At 35.0% G+C, this 13342-nt stretch overlaps 1 protein-coding gene across 1 annotated transcript in view; it reads right to left on the reverse strand.

The window, feature by feature from the left end:
• The window catches only part of BRIP1 (BRCA1 interacting DNA helicase 1), a 98517-nt gene that overhangs the window by 82548 nt on the left and 2627 nt on the right, over positions 1–13342 (reverse strand). Inside the window, exons 5-13 of the mRNA XM_088535880.1 lie at positions 12634–12768; positions 5684–5977; positions 4976–5197; positions 4285–4484; positions 2513–2645; positions 1828–1979; positions 797–968; positions 540–677; positions 40–201 (exon numbers count right to left, since the gene is read on the reverse strand). Coding sequence (XP_088392006.1) covers positions 40–201; positions 540–677; positions 797–968; positions 1828–1979; positions 2513–2645; positions 4285–4484; positions 4976–5197; positions 5684–5977; positions 12634–12768 — 1608 coding nt within the window. The remainder of the gene's footprint in view (positions 1–39; positions 202–539; positions 678–796; positions 969–1827; positions 1980–2512; positions 2646–4284; positions 4485–4975; positions 5198–5683; positions 5978–12633; positions 12769–13342) is intronic.

The raw sequence follows: 13342 nt of genomic DNA on the forward strand, positions 1-13342 counted from the left end.
TTTATTTAAAGGAAGAATGTGAATTAAGATTTCTCTTACCTTATAAGATGGCAAAAAACACAAAATTCCTTGGCCTATTGTATGACACACCGAAAGCAGAAGTGCTCCCACTTCATCCTGGAATTCAAAGGTCTCTGTATGCTGGAATGTAGCACAGAGCTTCCGACCATTAGGGCCTGCTCCGATGGTGCCAACCCAAACCTGGTGTATTTAGAATTAAAAACATTAATACCTAAACTGTTGACACAAACAGTATTAAAATACATTAGGATAAATAACAACACTTTACATGTGAAGTAAAATAGTCTGCTATTTCTAAATAAAATAGTTCTAATACTAAGAAACAGAAGAGAAAAAGAGTGCAGTAATTGCCAATAAATGGATCTAACTAAAATAGCATAGCTTCAACATTTTCTTTGGAATAAATGTCTAAATATTTCTCCCCTTTTCACTTGAAAATTCACTTTAAAACATCATTAAATCCAATAAAAGTCTGTTTTATACACCTCGGGAAAAGAAACAACCCTGCAGATTTTTACCTGCGAGTTCCGAATGACATGATTTGCCTCAAGCTGAATAGAAAACTTGACACCGAGTTCTGAAGAAAACGAATCCATTGGAGAGAGCGTACCAGATGTCAGAACAATTGTTCTAACATCACTTAAGTCTGAAAAAGCCTAGGTTAGAGAAAGAAAAGGAGTTTAGACAATCTATACAACCATTTTAAGAGATCAAATGTATTTGTGACCAGTCGAGTTACATACATACAAGACCTTTTGCTTCACACTCAGCTTACCACAGCTGGATTCAAGCACCAAAAGTTAAGCATGTGGACTAAAGCTTTCTGCCGTGAATTCCTTTTATGTTTGGTCCTTGCAAAGAAGCCATTTGTGTCTGAAACATCAGATTGGTTTTCGCTGATCCAAGCATAAGTTTGCTGCAAAGCAACTCTGTAGTCATCTGCATACCTATACAGACATATGTAAATATTAATAAAAACAATCAAGCAAATTCTAATATATTTATAATTTTAAGCCAGCATTAAACTCATAAAAAGCAAAGGCAGTGCTGCCACAATGTCATTCCAATTTGAGCACAGAACGTAATTTACGCAACATACATCTTAAAAAGGTAGGTATGGATCATATAGTGTGTAAAGCAATGTTTGCTAGAAGCATAAAACTACTTTCAACAGTTGTTGGTTTCCCTTTTAGAAAAAAATAGTGAAGCTTTATTATAATTTATAAGTAAAAACAAGGTTTAAATTAGAAAGTTTTAGTAACTGCCGGCATTAATAGTCAAGACATCAGTGGTGAAATTGTAATTGCTAGAGAGATAAAAAAAAAAAAATCTGTGCATGTTTAACTTGGCAATGCATTAAGAAAATTAACACATAACCTTCAAATAAATTTGTTCAATACTTGAATTCACTTAAGAATGCAAAAAAAAAAAAAAAAGGTTGTATTTAAATTAGTTCTCAATAAATTTTTCCCACATAAATAGATTTTCCAAAGCTTCTCAAGTGTTTGGTTTTGCTCAGCAGAAGCCAGGAACCATAAAAGAGGTGTTATACAAATGAAAGAGGCAATTTGGCAAAGCAGCAGAATTCAGTCTGTGTTCAGCACAGCTACCTGGCTCCCAGCAGCACCTGCTTGTTCTTCAGCATACATACTAAAGCTATTCAAGCATTCTATAAAACACATTTGCATTTATAAAAGGAAAAAATTATTATCAGAGACCTATGAAATGTGCTTGCTTGAAATTTTAGGTTTTTTTTTATGAAGGGAAAAAAATAGCACAAAGTTCTGGCTATGTCTTTTTACTGACCTGCTATTATCTTTAAAAAGATATAAAAGAATCATGAATAAGCCTTTTAGCATAATTTGAGTAGCAGGGCTCACAACTGGTATCTCAATAACTTCTTCTTTACCAAACATCATTACTTTTTCTTCCTTTTCCAGGACAGCAGCAAAATGTTTCTGTAAGGGAAAAATTCCACATTAACAACATTTTAAATACCTTCCCAAAACAAAAGCTAATACAAATAATCAATATGTTGCTTTGAAACAACAAGCAAGATAATCATGTTGTTTTAAAAGTTCACCTAACATAGTTATGAAATCAGACTGAAGATAAAATTGGAAAGCAAAGCAACCATACTTTTAACATGCTTGTTTTCCACATAAAGAAAAGCTTGAGAATAGTGTAATATGTTTCAACAGTCAATAAATATGCAAGTAGATAGTACAGACAAGATGATCAGTGACTAAGTTGTTCAATTTAAATAATTTTACACGATTAATTAGATACGTTAAAGCACTGATTCTCCACCAGTTCCAGTACTTTAAATGCCTAACTCCTGGTTTTCATCAGGTATAATTTTCAGACAACTTTGTAAAATTGTCTTAATTTAAATGATGTGCTAACTTTATCTTATGTATATTTCAAGATACTTAGTAAGATTATCAGTGTTATGCACTCTATCATTCATTTACATGGCCTACAGCATTACCTGTAGAACGGGAAAGGTAATATTCGTTATTCCCATGTTGTGGAAAAAGGTGAGCATTTCTCTTCCGCTCCAAACTTTACAAGAAGTTTCATACCCTCTTTCTACTAGCTGACCTGAGCTCTCCCGTAACCAGCTAAAGGAGGGAAATCAGAAATAATTCCAGCATTAATTTTAGTGAGATTTTAGAGATAGGTATCAAGCCAACTAATCTTCAAAAACCCCACCATACTTTGATGATGATAAACATCTGCAGATAAACATGTGGAGAGATGCTGTTTTGCATTAAGCAGTTTTTACATCTTTGAACTGACTCCTATGAAACTACTTGTGATACAGCTCATGGAAACAAAAGGAAAACATGCCCCCATATGCTATATTTTAACACCAGGCAACGCCTTTTCATCAGGAAAAAGGATGAAAATATAACCTGTTCCTATGACAAAGTATGTCAGGCACATTTAAGAAACATTTCTGTAGTATTATTTCCATTTTTAAAGTTGTACTCTTCGAGCAACTCATTAGCATTCTAGATGATGCCCTAACTGATACTCCAATTGATTTGTTATCTTACCAATTTCAGGCTTACTTGGTAAGACACAAACACTGAAGATTTCTTAACTATAAAATGACTTTTTTAGTATTTACACAAAGTTTTGGTACATATACCAACAAAAAGTGCATACTTCAACTTATCTGCAAATGTTTGCAGCTGTCAAACTTGCAATCTTTTGAATTTTGAAGTTATTTCAAAATCAAGCAGCATTATAATCCTCCTGACAATGCAGACTGCGACTGGTTTTTCTATGAACATGACCTAAGCATGCAGATGACCTCATCCGTTGCAGAGCTAATATTTTCTCTAACTAAATGTGTCCTTCATCATTTACTCAGTATTATGGTACTCCCACTTTGACAGAGCAGACAAGCTTGCTCCTTCTCTGGAAATGCCAGAGCTGCCTTTTTCATCACCCAGCAGGAGGCATCAGGAAGACACCTGTCATTTCTACCTCTGTAAAACCACTTACTCATTATCAACAAAAGCAACGACGCTTAGGGGCTGCTGTGGTTCCAGATTTCCTATCCTGTCACTCCAGGACAGGATATCCAAATTATTCAATGGAACAATTAAAAATTGTGTATAAATATTAAAAATAAGTCATTTTATAGTTAAGAAATCTCACTCTACTGAACAAACTGACTAGTACAGGTAAACCTGCATGGTCACCATGAGGCTTGCCAGCCTATCTCTGTGGTATACGTTTAGATTCCTCAGAAAGGTCATTTTAGTGCCTCATTGGCACAAGGCCCATGCTTAAGTGCTTTCTGGAATCAGGGCCTGGGATATTTATATCTGAAATAAGATTTTTCTAATTACCCACGCTTTTGGCAAAGCCACGTCACTTTATGCAATAACCTACTACCAATTACCGTCCATCTACACCCAGCCTTCTGCTTTCCAACAACTGCTTTCGTACTATTGGCAGATTTGCCAAGATAATCAACCTTTAGTTTTTCTGATAAGGTTAAAAAGCTTGAGGCAATCAAATCTTTAAGCCATGCCTTTCTGATCTTTTACTAAAATTTTACATTTGAGACAATCAAGGTGGGATAATTACCTTCAGAAAAAGAAAAAAAAAAATCAAGATACTGCCTCACCTTTACTGTGTTTTATTTGATGCAATCCGTAACCCATATATTGCATCAGTAAAAAGAAGATAATGTTATTTTTAAAATACTAATTCATAAAATAAAATTAAAAAGAGTTGCCTTACTTTGCCAGGGAGCAGCACACAGCCCGTAGGGGCTCATGATCCTTCTGCCTGATGTTGTTATTCACCATGAGATCCAGCTCCTCTCGAGCAGATCTTAGCTGATTTTCTGTCACACTGTAGCTCACTGACTCCCGAGCAGAGTCCTCAATATTATGGGCTTCATCTAAAATGACTACTTGGCCTTTTAGGTTAATATCCATCTACAACACAAAATAATTGTCTAGTAAAACAGACTGAAATGGCAATCAGCAGGTTCCTGTCACAAAGCACATATTCTGCATCGTGGGGCAAGGCAGAGAAAGCTGTTTTCAGCTTTTTGATCAAATTTCTGTAACTAGAAGACAACCAGGAAAAGAAAAATAAGCCCTATCTCAGTCTAGCTGGATATGGTCTGAACCTACTGCACTGTCTGTAACTCATGCATTTGTAACTTTTGCAAAGATTCCGTTCTGTTGAGAGGAAAACCCACATGACTAATCAGCTAAAATATAAGACTAATGAAAGTTTTACTTGCTATACAAAAACACTCTTTTAAAAAGAAAGAAGAAAAAAAATCTCTAAACACTGTTCTCTGTAGCTAATATTTTGGATACAAATGTTTTTGTTAACCGTTGCACCAACCATTATGTCCCATATTATGTCTTTATTGTAACTTCAGTTACTGCAATACTTGACTTACAAATACACTTACACTCTCTCGTATCTGTGGGTCTAGGAGATAATTGTAAGGACAAAATACAATATCTGCCCCCAGCATGAGCTCCCTGGCTGCAAAATAGGGACAGGCACGAAGCTTCTTGCCCAGGCTCACAAGATCTTCAATGTCCCACGCTTGACATTTCTGATGTGCCAACTGTAGCGTATGATACTCACTGAGTTTATGAACACCATGATAATAAAGACAAGACTTGCCCTACAAACAAAAAAGGACAGACAGTTAGAAACAATAATAAAAACCAAATTTAAAATCTCAAAGTTTTTATGTGTATTTAAACTTTGACTCATGAAAATGTTCCTAACAACAGCTATTTATGTGGGACAATGATAAAAACAAATCATGTCACAAAGAAAACAAGCAAACCCATGTTCCAAAAACTATAAATCAATAAAGAACATTTTCTTCTCTTTCATCCATAAAATCAAGGACAATTCAGTCTTGCTAAGAAGAATAATCTAGCAATCATCAAATGGGTGAAGAATTCAAAATCATGAAAAAATACATCCAAGTACCCACAAAAATACACAAAATACAATATATTTTTATCCTTTGTCAATAAATACATTAATATATTCACCCTCATACGTTAACGTATTCTAAATATCACTCATTCCAACAGTTCACACAATTATCTTTCATTCAAATACGCTTAAATGAATTTTCTGAAACAAAACTACTCACCTGTTTTCCTTCCAGCAGCTCCACACACATTTCATTCCTATTACTAGCACTACTAGATACAACTGGATGAATACAGGTATAATCCCGGCTAGAAAGAATTGTCATAGGGACACCGGAATACGCTGTTCTCTTCAACTCTCTGGTAATCTGGGATATTTGCTTGTGTGTTCGTGTGCCAAAAAATATTTTGGGGATGGATGTCTGATCCCCGTTTTCTTTCTTCTTTGCCTTACTAGCATCTTTTTCAGTTTCTTTTCCAGAAGAACAGGAACACTGACTGCATGGGTCAGAAGACTGCAACAAAAAAACAAACAAAACTAAAAAAGATCACGAAAAAATGAACAGGGCAAATTTGTTTATAGTCTGCTTGGAAAATGCTTTCTGGGATAGTTCAAGATAGCCTGGGAAATCATCAGGTTAGCCTATCAAGTTGCAAATGGTTTGTTTTCACATGTTAAAGTATTTACAACACGTCCTCATGTCTAAAAAGCTGAAGATACTTTCAGCAATCACTGGATACAACTTTATCATAACCCAATCATAGGAAAGATTACTGCCTTAGCTGAGGACTGACACACGAGAATAATGTAAAAAAACTTTTCACATGCAAATATTTAAACACAAGTATAACCAGAAGTTTCTTTTAATTCCTGAGAAACACCATTTTTCATTTCATTCATGATACAAGAACATAATTATAATGATATAATTATGACACACTGGAAGGACTTAGATAAGATTATAATAGATTGTGCGAAAATAGCAGACAAATGAAAACCAAATAATTCTGAAGTAACCTTGTACATACACATCTCCTACAAAAGGAAAATTATGTTTTCTAGTGCAAAATAGCTTGTAGCTGGTTTTCAGTTTGATAAGTAACAATGTGTCCTTGCCCACTCCAATATTGCCCCCTCTCCACTTAATTGTAATGAGCAAGAGTAACCATTATAAACAAATGCTAAGTCGGGACGCGTGTTACACCACAATACTGGGGATCAAGCTGTCTTTTAGCCTCCACTCTGGAGAAAATCGAGTTCGTATTACCTACAGTCCCACTCAGCCTTGTCCGCCATTAAATATTACAATACATGATAGAATGCGAGTAAATGTAACCCTGCTGGAGCTGTCACTCACTGGGATAAAAGGTTCACTGATGTGCCAAATAAACAGGCCCTCAAAGCAGATAAAGTTACACCCATGCTGGAATTGTTACATTCCCTTCTCGGGTTGCCAGTAACAGCAGATTTCATTACGGTGTGCTGCCACATTAAATAGCCAGTTCCAAATATCCTGCCTTCTATATCGAATAATTACTTATTCACTGAAAGGATAAAAAGAAGAGTTATGAATGGGGCTCTTGTCGACAGTGAAGCAGGAAACAGCTGACATATGGTATATGTTACATATGTGGCAATATTCAACTCGGCTCGCACTCACACAGAAAAATGGAATGCAAACCCTACCTTGATATTCCTATCATCTACATTCTATTCTGCTCTTTGAAATAATGGGCACATTTGCATACTAACAACTAATATAGTAGAAGCCGAATCCGCTTACTTACTACATATACTTTAAAAAAGGCATTTATCTCTTCATTTTGATTCAAGACAGATTGGTCACGTTTTCAAAGGAAAAACAAACATGCATAATTCAATGATGCTAAAAATATCACTCATACTTCGCTGCTAATAAGAAGCCTCATATCTAATTTTCCAAATAAAAATAACAGAAAAATATTAAGGCCGAACAGGCGACTACTGTGAAAAAGTTGCTCTAACTGATCCTGTACAATCAAGACAATAGGAAAATTCTGTTAAAATATTTACATGTCAACGTTCTTTTATGATGGGCTTAGAAAAATAATGTTTCTTTCTTTCCTTAAAATATTTAAATGAGTGTTTTTGTGTGTAAGGTTACAGTATTTTACAGGTGACCTCATATATTTTTCTTTAAATATATGAAATTGATATAATAATGGCTTTAAAAAGCACTTAATCCACTATGCCATCTTTAAAATATTACCCTTTTAAAATGTCTTCAAAGAGAAAGTTGTAAACTCAGACTGATTTTATAGTATCCAGTAAAAGCATAAAACTGCCCTGCAGTAGTTATTTCTTAAAACCATGGATGCTATTAGCCCAGTGTAAATATATAAGTAAATATAATACAGAATGTCCTTTATAATGAAGAGAAACATTAAGAAGACGGTTACAGCATAATTTCATAGTTAACTTCATGTTATTTGCATTTTTGCATTTGAATTCTTTGTTATTCTTTAAAAATGGTTTCATCATTCCTAAAGTTTATTAAAAACTATTTTAACTCTATATTTCTATGAAAGAAATTACTGTTGACCTCCCATAGCAAAAACTAGCGTAGTACTGTTAACCTCCCATTATTATTGAAAAAGCAAAGATGTAGAATATTTAATAAATGGACAAAGTGATAATTATTAATATGGTAGTTGACACGGCAGTGTTGCCTCAAAAGGTATAAATCTTTAAGAGTTAAAATACAGAGATACTTTCTAACTTATAATAAAACAAAAACAACTTGCCAACATTCATGTGAAGCCCTATAGACTTTTATTTTTTAATTATTATAAATGATTAATACTAAGACAACTGAGAAGTGTCTCAGTAACAGTCGCAGCCTGACATCCTGCGAGCGCTTCCCCTCCTCACTCCTACAGGCCACCACGTCGGCCGCAGCATCGATTTAGGGCTGTGATGTTTCGGACGTTGCTTTATTTATGATACTATCAAAGTGTAGTTATTGGAGTTCAAGTTGCTGGGGGTTTTAATGAATATTTTATTTCAGCTGCAAACTCTTTGTGACAAAGGTCATCACTCCTTTCTGAACGGCTATCAAGAAAAAACCATAAACTCTCATATAAAAGAACTGTTTAAATATTTTATGATTTCACTGGCTTTCCCTGATTACGTATTATTCATTTTATTTAAAGTTCTTGTAATGTACACATGTAGGGTTATGCAAATAGATAACAAAAAACTACTAAAACAATTGAGACTGGGAGAAGAAAGAGGCATGTACACAATTTAAAGATGGCACAGAATGTAATCCTACAGTCCTACTTATAGCACCCATTTGCACTGTTCTAAAAATAGCTGAGTTGCAAGTGCATTTACTACGTATGGTGCAGTCTTGCCTAGAACGTGACAAGAATAAAAGGACTTGACATATATGAGTAACGATTTCCAGAATTACAATAGTTGTGGATAAAACTCTGCAGTTGATATAAAAGCCTTTAGCTTCACAGCTAAACATATTTTGAGCTGTTTGAATCTGGGAATGACTTTGATTTAAGAAGGAGGAAAAAAAAAAAAAAAAAAAAAAAAAAAAAACACTTTCTCTACTTTCTGCTGTACTTCATCAGAAATATCCAGTAACAGATACAGTTAGACATGAGATACGGACTATATAGACCTTGTTCTAATCTAGCTTGTTTTTCCTTCTGTTCGTGGGTAGATAAAACAGCCTATCACATCAATATTTATATGGCAAAAAAACAGAGAAGTCAGATTAATAAAAGAATAATCAAGTCCACCAACCTGTCCTACGTGTAAAATAAAGCTCAACAAACACTGAGGCTATGATCTTTGAAGCACAAGGAGATAAGAGGAGTGCTCCGTATCTTCATCTACATTTCCTGGTTACAAAGCCATCTAAGTGATACAGCAGTGAATACCTCTTGTGTGAAATATCACACAAGCACAAGCTAGCAAGATATCAGTAGTGACATTACCAGAGCTTTTCAACTATGCCTTTATACGCTATCAAAAAGCACACTATTCTGCTGCTGCTGAAGCCTCTTGATTAAAGTACACAAAGCAGCTGTTTATCCTCTCACAGTAACCAGCAGGTGAACCCAGTTCAATATTTATCACAGGCTTTCACAGATCACTGCTAACCAAGCAAACGTTTTAATTAAGCTGGAACTTGCTTCAAAGAGCTCATTCAAAATGTCAATCAGCGGGTAAAGGATCAGATACGGTGTCAGGTGAGAGCATGTAATACAAATCCACAACTTTCTTCATCCCATCGTGGTAAATTAGCCTATTCTGGAGTCCAGACCCTGATTGTAACAGACTGCCAGTCTCCTGGAATGTGTAACAGAAGTCACTCAAACTCTATTGTGAAGGTTGTAAGCAATATGTTAAACTGCAATGGGCTAGCACATTAAGACAGATTCTTTTCACAGTTGTTTTTTGATACCCCAAGTGTTTGTTACACTACTCTCCATTTACTGTTTACTTTTTTTTACCTAGTATAAACGGGGATTCCTTAACGCAGCTGCCCCAGTTTCTCATACAACATGCTTTGACAGAAGTAATCAAGAAAGTACCATAAGGGTATAATTTCTCATCTAAACTCACACTAGAACTGCCCTTCTTCTTTGCAAGAATCAGCAGCTGAAGGACAGAAATGGATTGCCAGGTGCTAGACCGAAAGAAGCTAAAAACAAGCCACTGCTTTGAGCAGAAGGCTCCTACACCTCCTGTACCTACAGATGTTCTTTTGATGCAACAATCCTGGGCAGCACTTCTCAGGCTCTTGCAACAACAATCCATTCTCTCTCTGCTGGACCATAAAAAGAAATACTTGACAAGAAATTCACTTTGCCTTGAATACAAAGTTGACTTCAATAAAACACAACAGTTTTTATCCAATTACAAAAAGTAAAAATGGAGGAAACCCTCTTGCAAAATCCAAATTCTATGGATTACTTTAATTTTCCTCGGTTTTACTGCACTTGGAAACAACTGCAAATTTCTTTGCAGTGCAGCAAACATTCAGATTCAATTTTCAATCGATGTGTACACCTAGTTACCATTAGTAAGAATGGCTCACATTAAAAGAAAGGGACTTTGTCGTACATTTCCAAACATGTTCCGACTACCCTGGCTCTCTAGACTAACTTTTTTCACTGTAGTATTGGCAATATCAGCACTCCTCAGGGCAGACAGCTAGCAGCTGGGGAAGTGCAGGCCTTCTTTATGGAGAGATACCTTCTAAAGCAATAGGTAAAATGAGTTTAAGAAGGAATAAGTGTAGACTGGAATAAACCATGTGTTTATTGCATTATTGCATCATCCTAAATACATCAACAATTATAATAGCAATGGAATTACCTCTGTTGACTTTATTTCTATACTAGAAATGCAGTTTTAGAACCAACAGCCTATGGTTTAACAGTCTTTATGTTTTAAACCTAACCAGTTAAAGCAGCAGAAATTCTAAAGATACTTTCTGAAATAGTTTTCATAAAATTTTTAAAAAGCATTTATTTCTTAGATCACTTTTTCCTATTTTTTTCAGAAAAGCTTAAAAAATGTTTGAAAATGACATTAATCCATATTACAACCAACAAAGCTTTTAAAAAAATGATACATAACATGATTTCAGTCTAAGCCTCTTTTTCTGTAGCAGTTGGATTTGAAACTAAGTATTCTGTTACGGCTGAGTTTTTTTTCTTTCTTTTTTTTTTTTTTTTTTCTCTCCTTCCCCTCTATTTTTGGAGGCAAAATAGCTCTAACACAGAAGTATATTTTTCATCACCATCAGAGACTTAAAACATCACCTGGCAGCCCAGAAAACTCTCAGTGCAGCTCTTGGATATGTTCCAAAAATGGAAAGTGTAGAAAGAAGCCTGGACCAAAATGTCATGATAATACTTCCAGACTTACTCCATAGATAATAAATCCAGAACTTCAGTGACCATCCAGTCTAAACTGTTACTCACGCCCTAGATAACTGAGTAAATTCCTTTCTGGCCTGAAGAGATATTCTTACATTTTAAAGTAGTCTTTAAACAAGGATGTTCAGTAATAAATAGTCCTTTGTAGTATATTGTGTGTCTATCTGCAATATCAGACCCATGGAAAGCACATTATAACATACCAGTCTACTTCAAAAAACTTAGAAGCCCGGACTCTTACTCATTTTTTTAATTAACAAATGGTCAATATATATTCAAAGTTTTCAGTTTTTTTCACTACCTGAAATTTCTAGAACTTGTAAAACAAGTTTTTTTTTTTTCCAGATACCTACAGACAAAGCAAATCTGACAGTCAATGAAGGAAGAAAGGTCTGAAAATCAACAGCACACTCTGGTGGCCTTTGTATTTCACAGTATCAATTGAATTTCATTTGCAGGAAGTGTTTAAAAACCTGCTTGAAAACCTACACAGCTACCACAAAACCAATAAAAAGTATAACCTAGAACACAGATTCACTTTGGTCAAGAAAAGATTTAGCTATCAGTATCTTGAAATAATACCAAAGTGCCTGGCTTCTTCAAGTGTTTATACTAGTGTTTACACTACACTAGCAAAGTATACTAGAAAGCTGCACTTTAAGACAAAACAAACAATGATTAAAATAAAAGGTAAGACACACAAAGAGCCAAGAGCTGCTGGAAGAGGAGAAAAGAGAACTCAACTGCTTGCTGAAAGCAAGCACATTTCCAAGCATGCCTATAAAACCCTAGACTTAACAGCTGAGTTACCTACAGTGTATTACCTCCAAAAAGGATGCACAGATGATGCACCCACCCTAACACGCCACCCTAATAGGAAAAGGAAAGACCATTTCAGTGTGGAAGACTGTTACACAACGAAATACTTCCCAGCAATTTCTCACCTAGCTGGCAGTGAGCGCTACCTCAGAAAATACACTTTTTTTCTTTGCTAGACACTGCCATTGACATTCTCACTATTGATAGTGACAACACATCAAAGCAAAGCGAGTTACATACATGCAGTTTGGGAACCCTTACATTAATTAATGGAGTGGGATGCACACTGCATTCTGAAAATAAATTAAGTCAAGCTTTCGTGAGCATTTTCACTGCACCAAAATCATTTAAAAGTTGATCTCTCTTGAACTAGCATTCATAAGAGCTATATTACTATAATACTTACTGTTTTAGGAGAAAAAACAGGGCTTTTCCCACCTTTTTCAGCATGAACAACCAGCTCCCCATTCTTTCTCTGATGATAAACTTCTAAAGCATCAACTAACTGCACTCCTTTTGCAAAACAATGACATTTTCTAACCTGTTGGGAGAAAAAAAAAAAAAAGTGCTCAAATACAGTGAACAGAATTATGTGTTTACACATAATTAACAGTCAGCGGTTTTGGCTTGTGTTCAGTAAAAATTCAGTAACAAAAAAAGGTAATTTTTAACCCTAACTCAAAAAAATAAGTTGGCTTTGGAGAATGGATTACATAAAATCATCTAGTTATATCTACACAAAAAAACAGAGTACTAAATTACCAAACTGATAGCAAGCTACCCTACTGCAGGTTCCTAAACAGGTTCCTACATTGCTAAGTAAGACATACTTCTAGAATAAGCGTTATGGAAATTTTACTTTGATACTCCTACAAGCTAAATTTCAAAGTGAACCAGGCCCCCATTCTAATAATGTTATTGTTTCCACTGCAATACAATGTATTTTAGAGGCTGACCAAAGGCAGGAACATTATTTGGCTCCAACTAAGCAAATAGCTATTCAATAATAAATATTTACTGCTGAGTTTTTCTTCTATTATTTCACTCTATTACAAAAAAGGTAGAAATTATGATGATGATATAAATAGAAACAGGAAACATCCCTAACAATAAAA

Source organism: Tinamus guttatus, unplaced genomic scaffold (genome assembly GCF_059628265.1).
Source record: "Tinamus guttatus ecotype Peru unplaced genomic scaffold, ASM5962826v1 Tinamus_guttatus_pri_ptg000043l, whole genome shotgun sequence".
Classification (NCBI taxonomy): Eukaryota; Metazoa; Chordata; class Aves; order Tinamiformes; family Tinamidae; genus Tinamus; species Tinamus guttatus.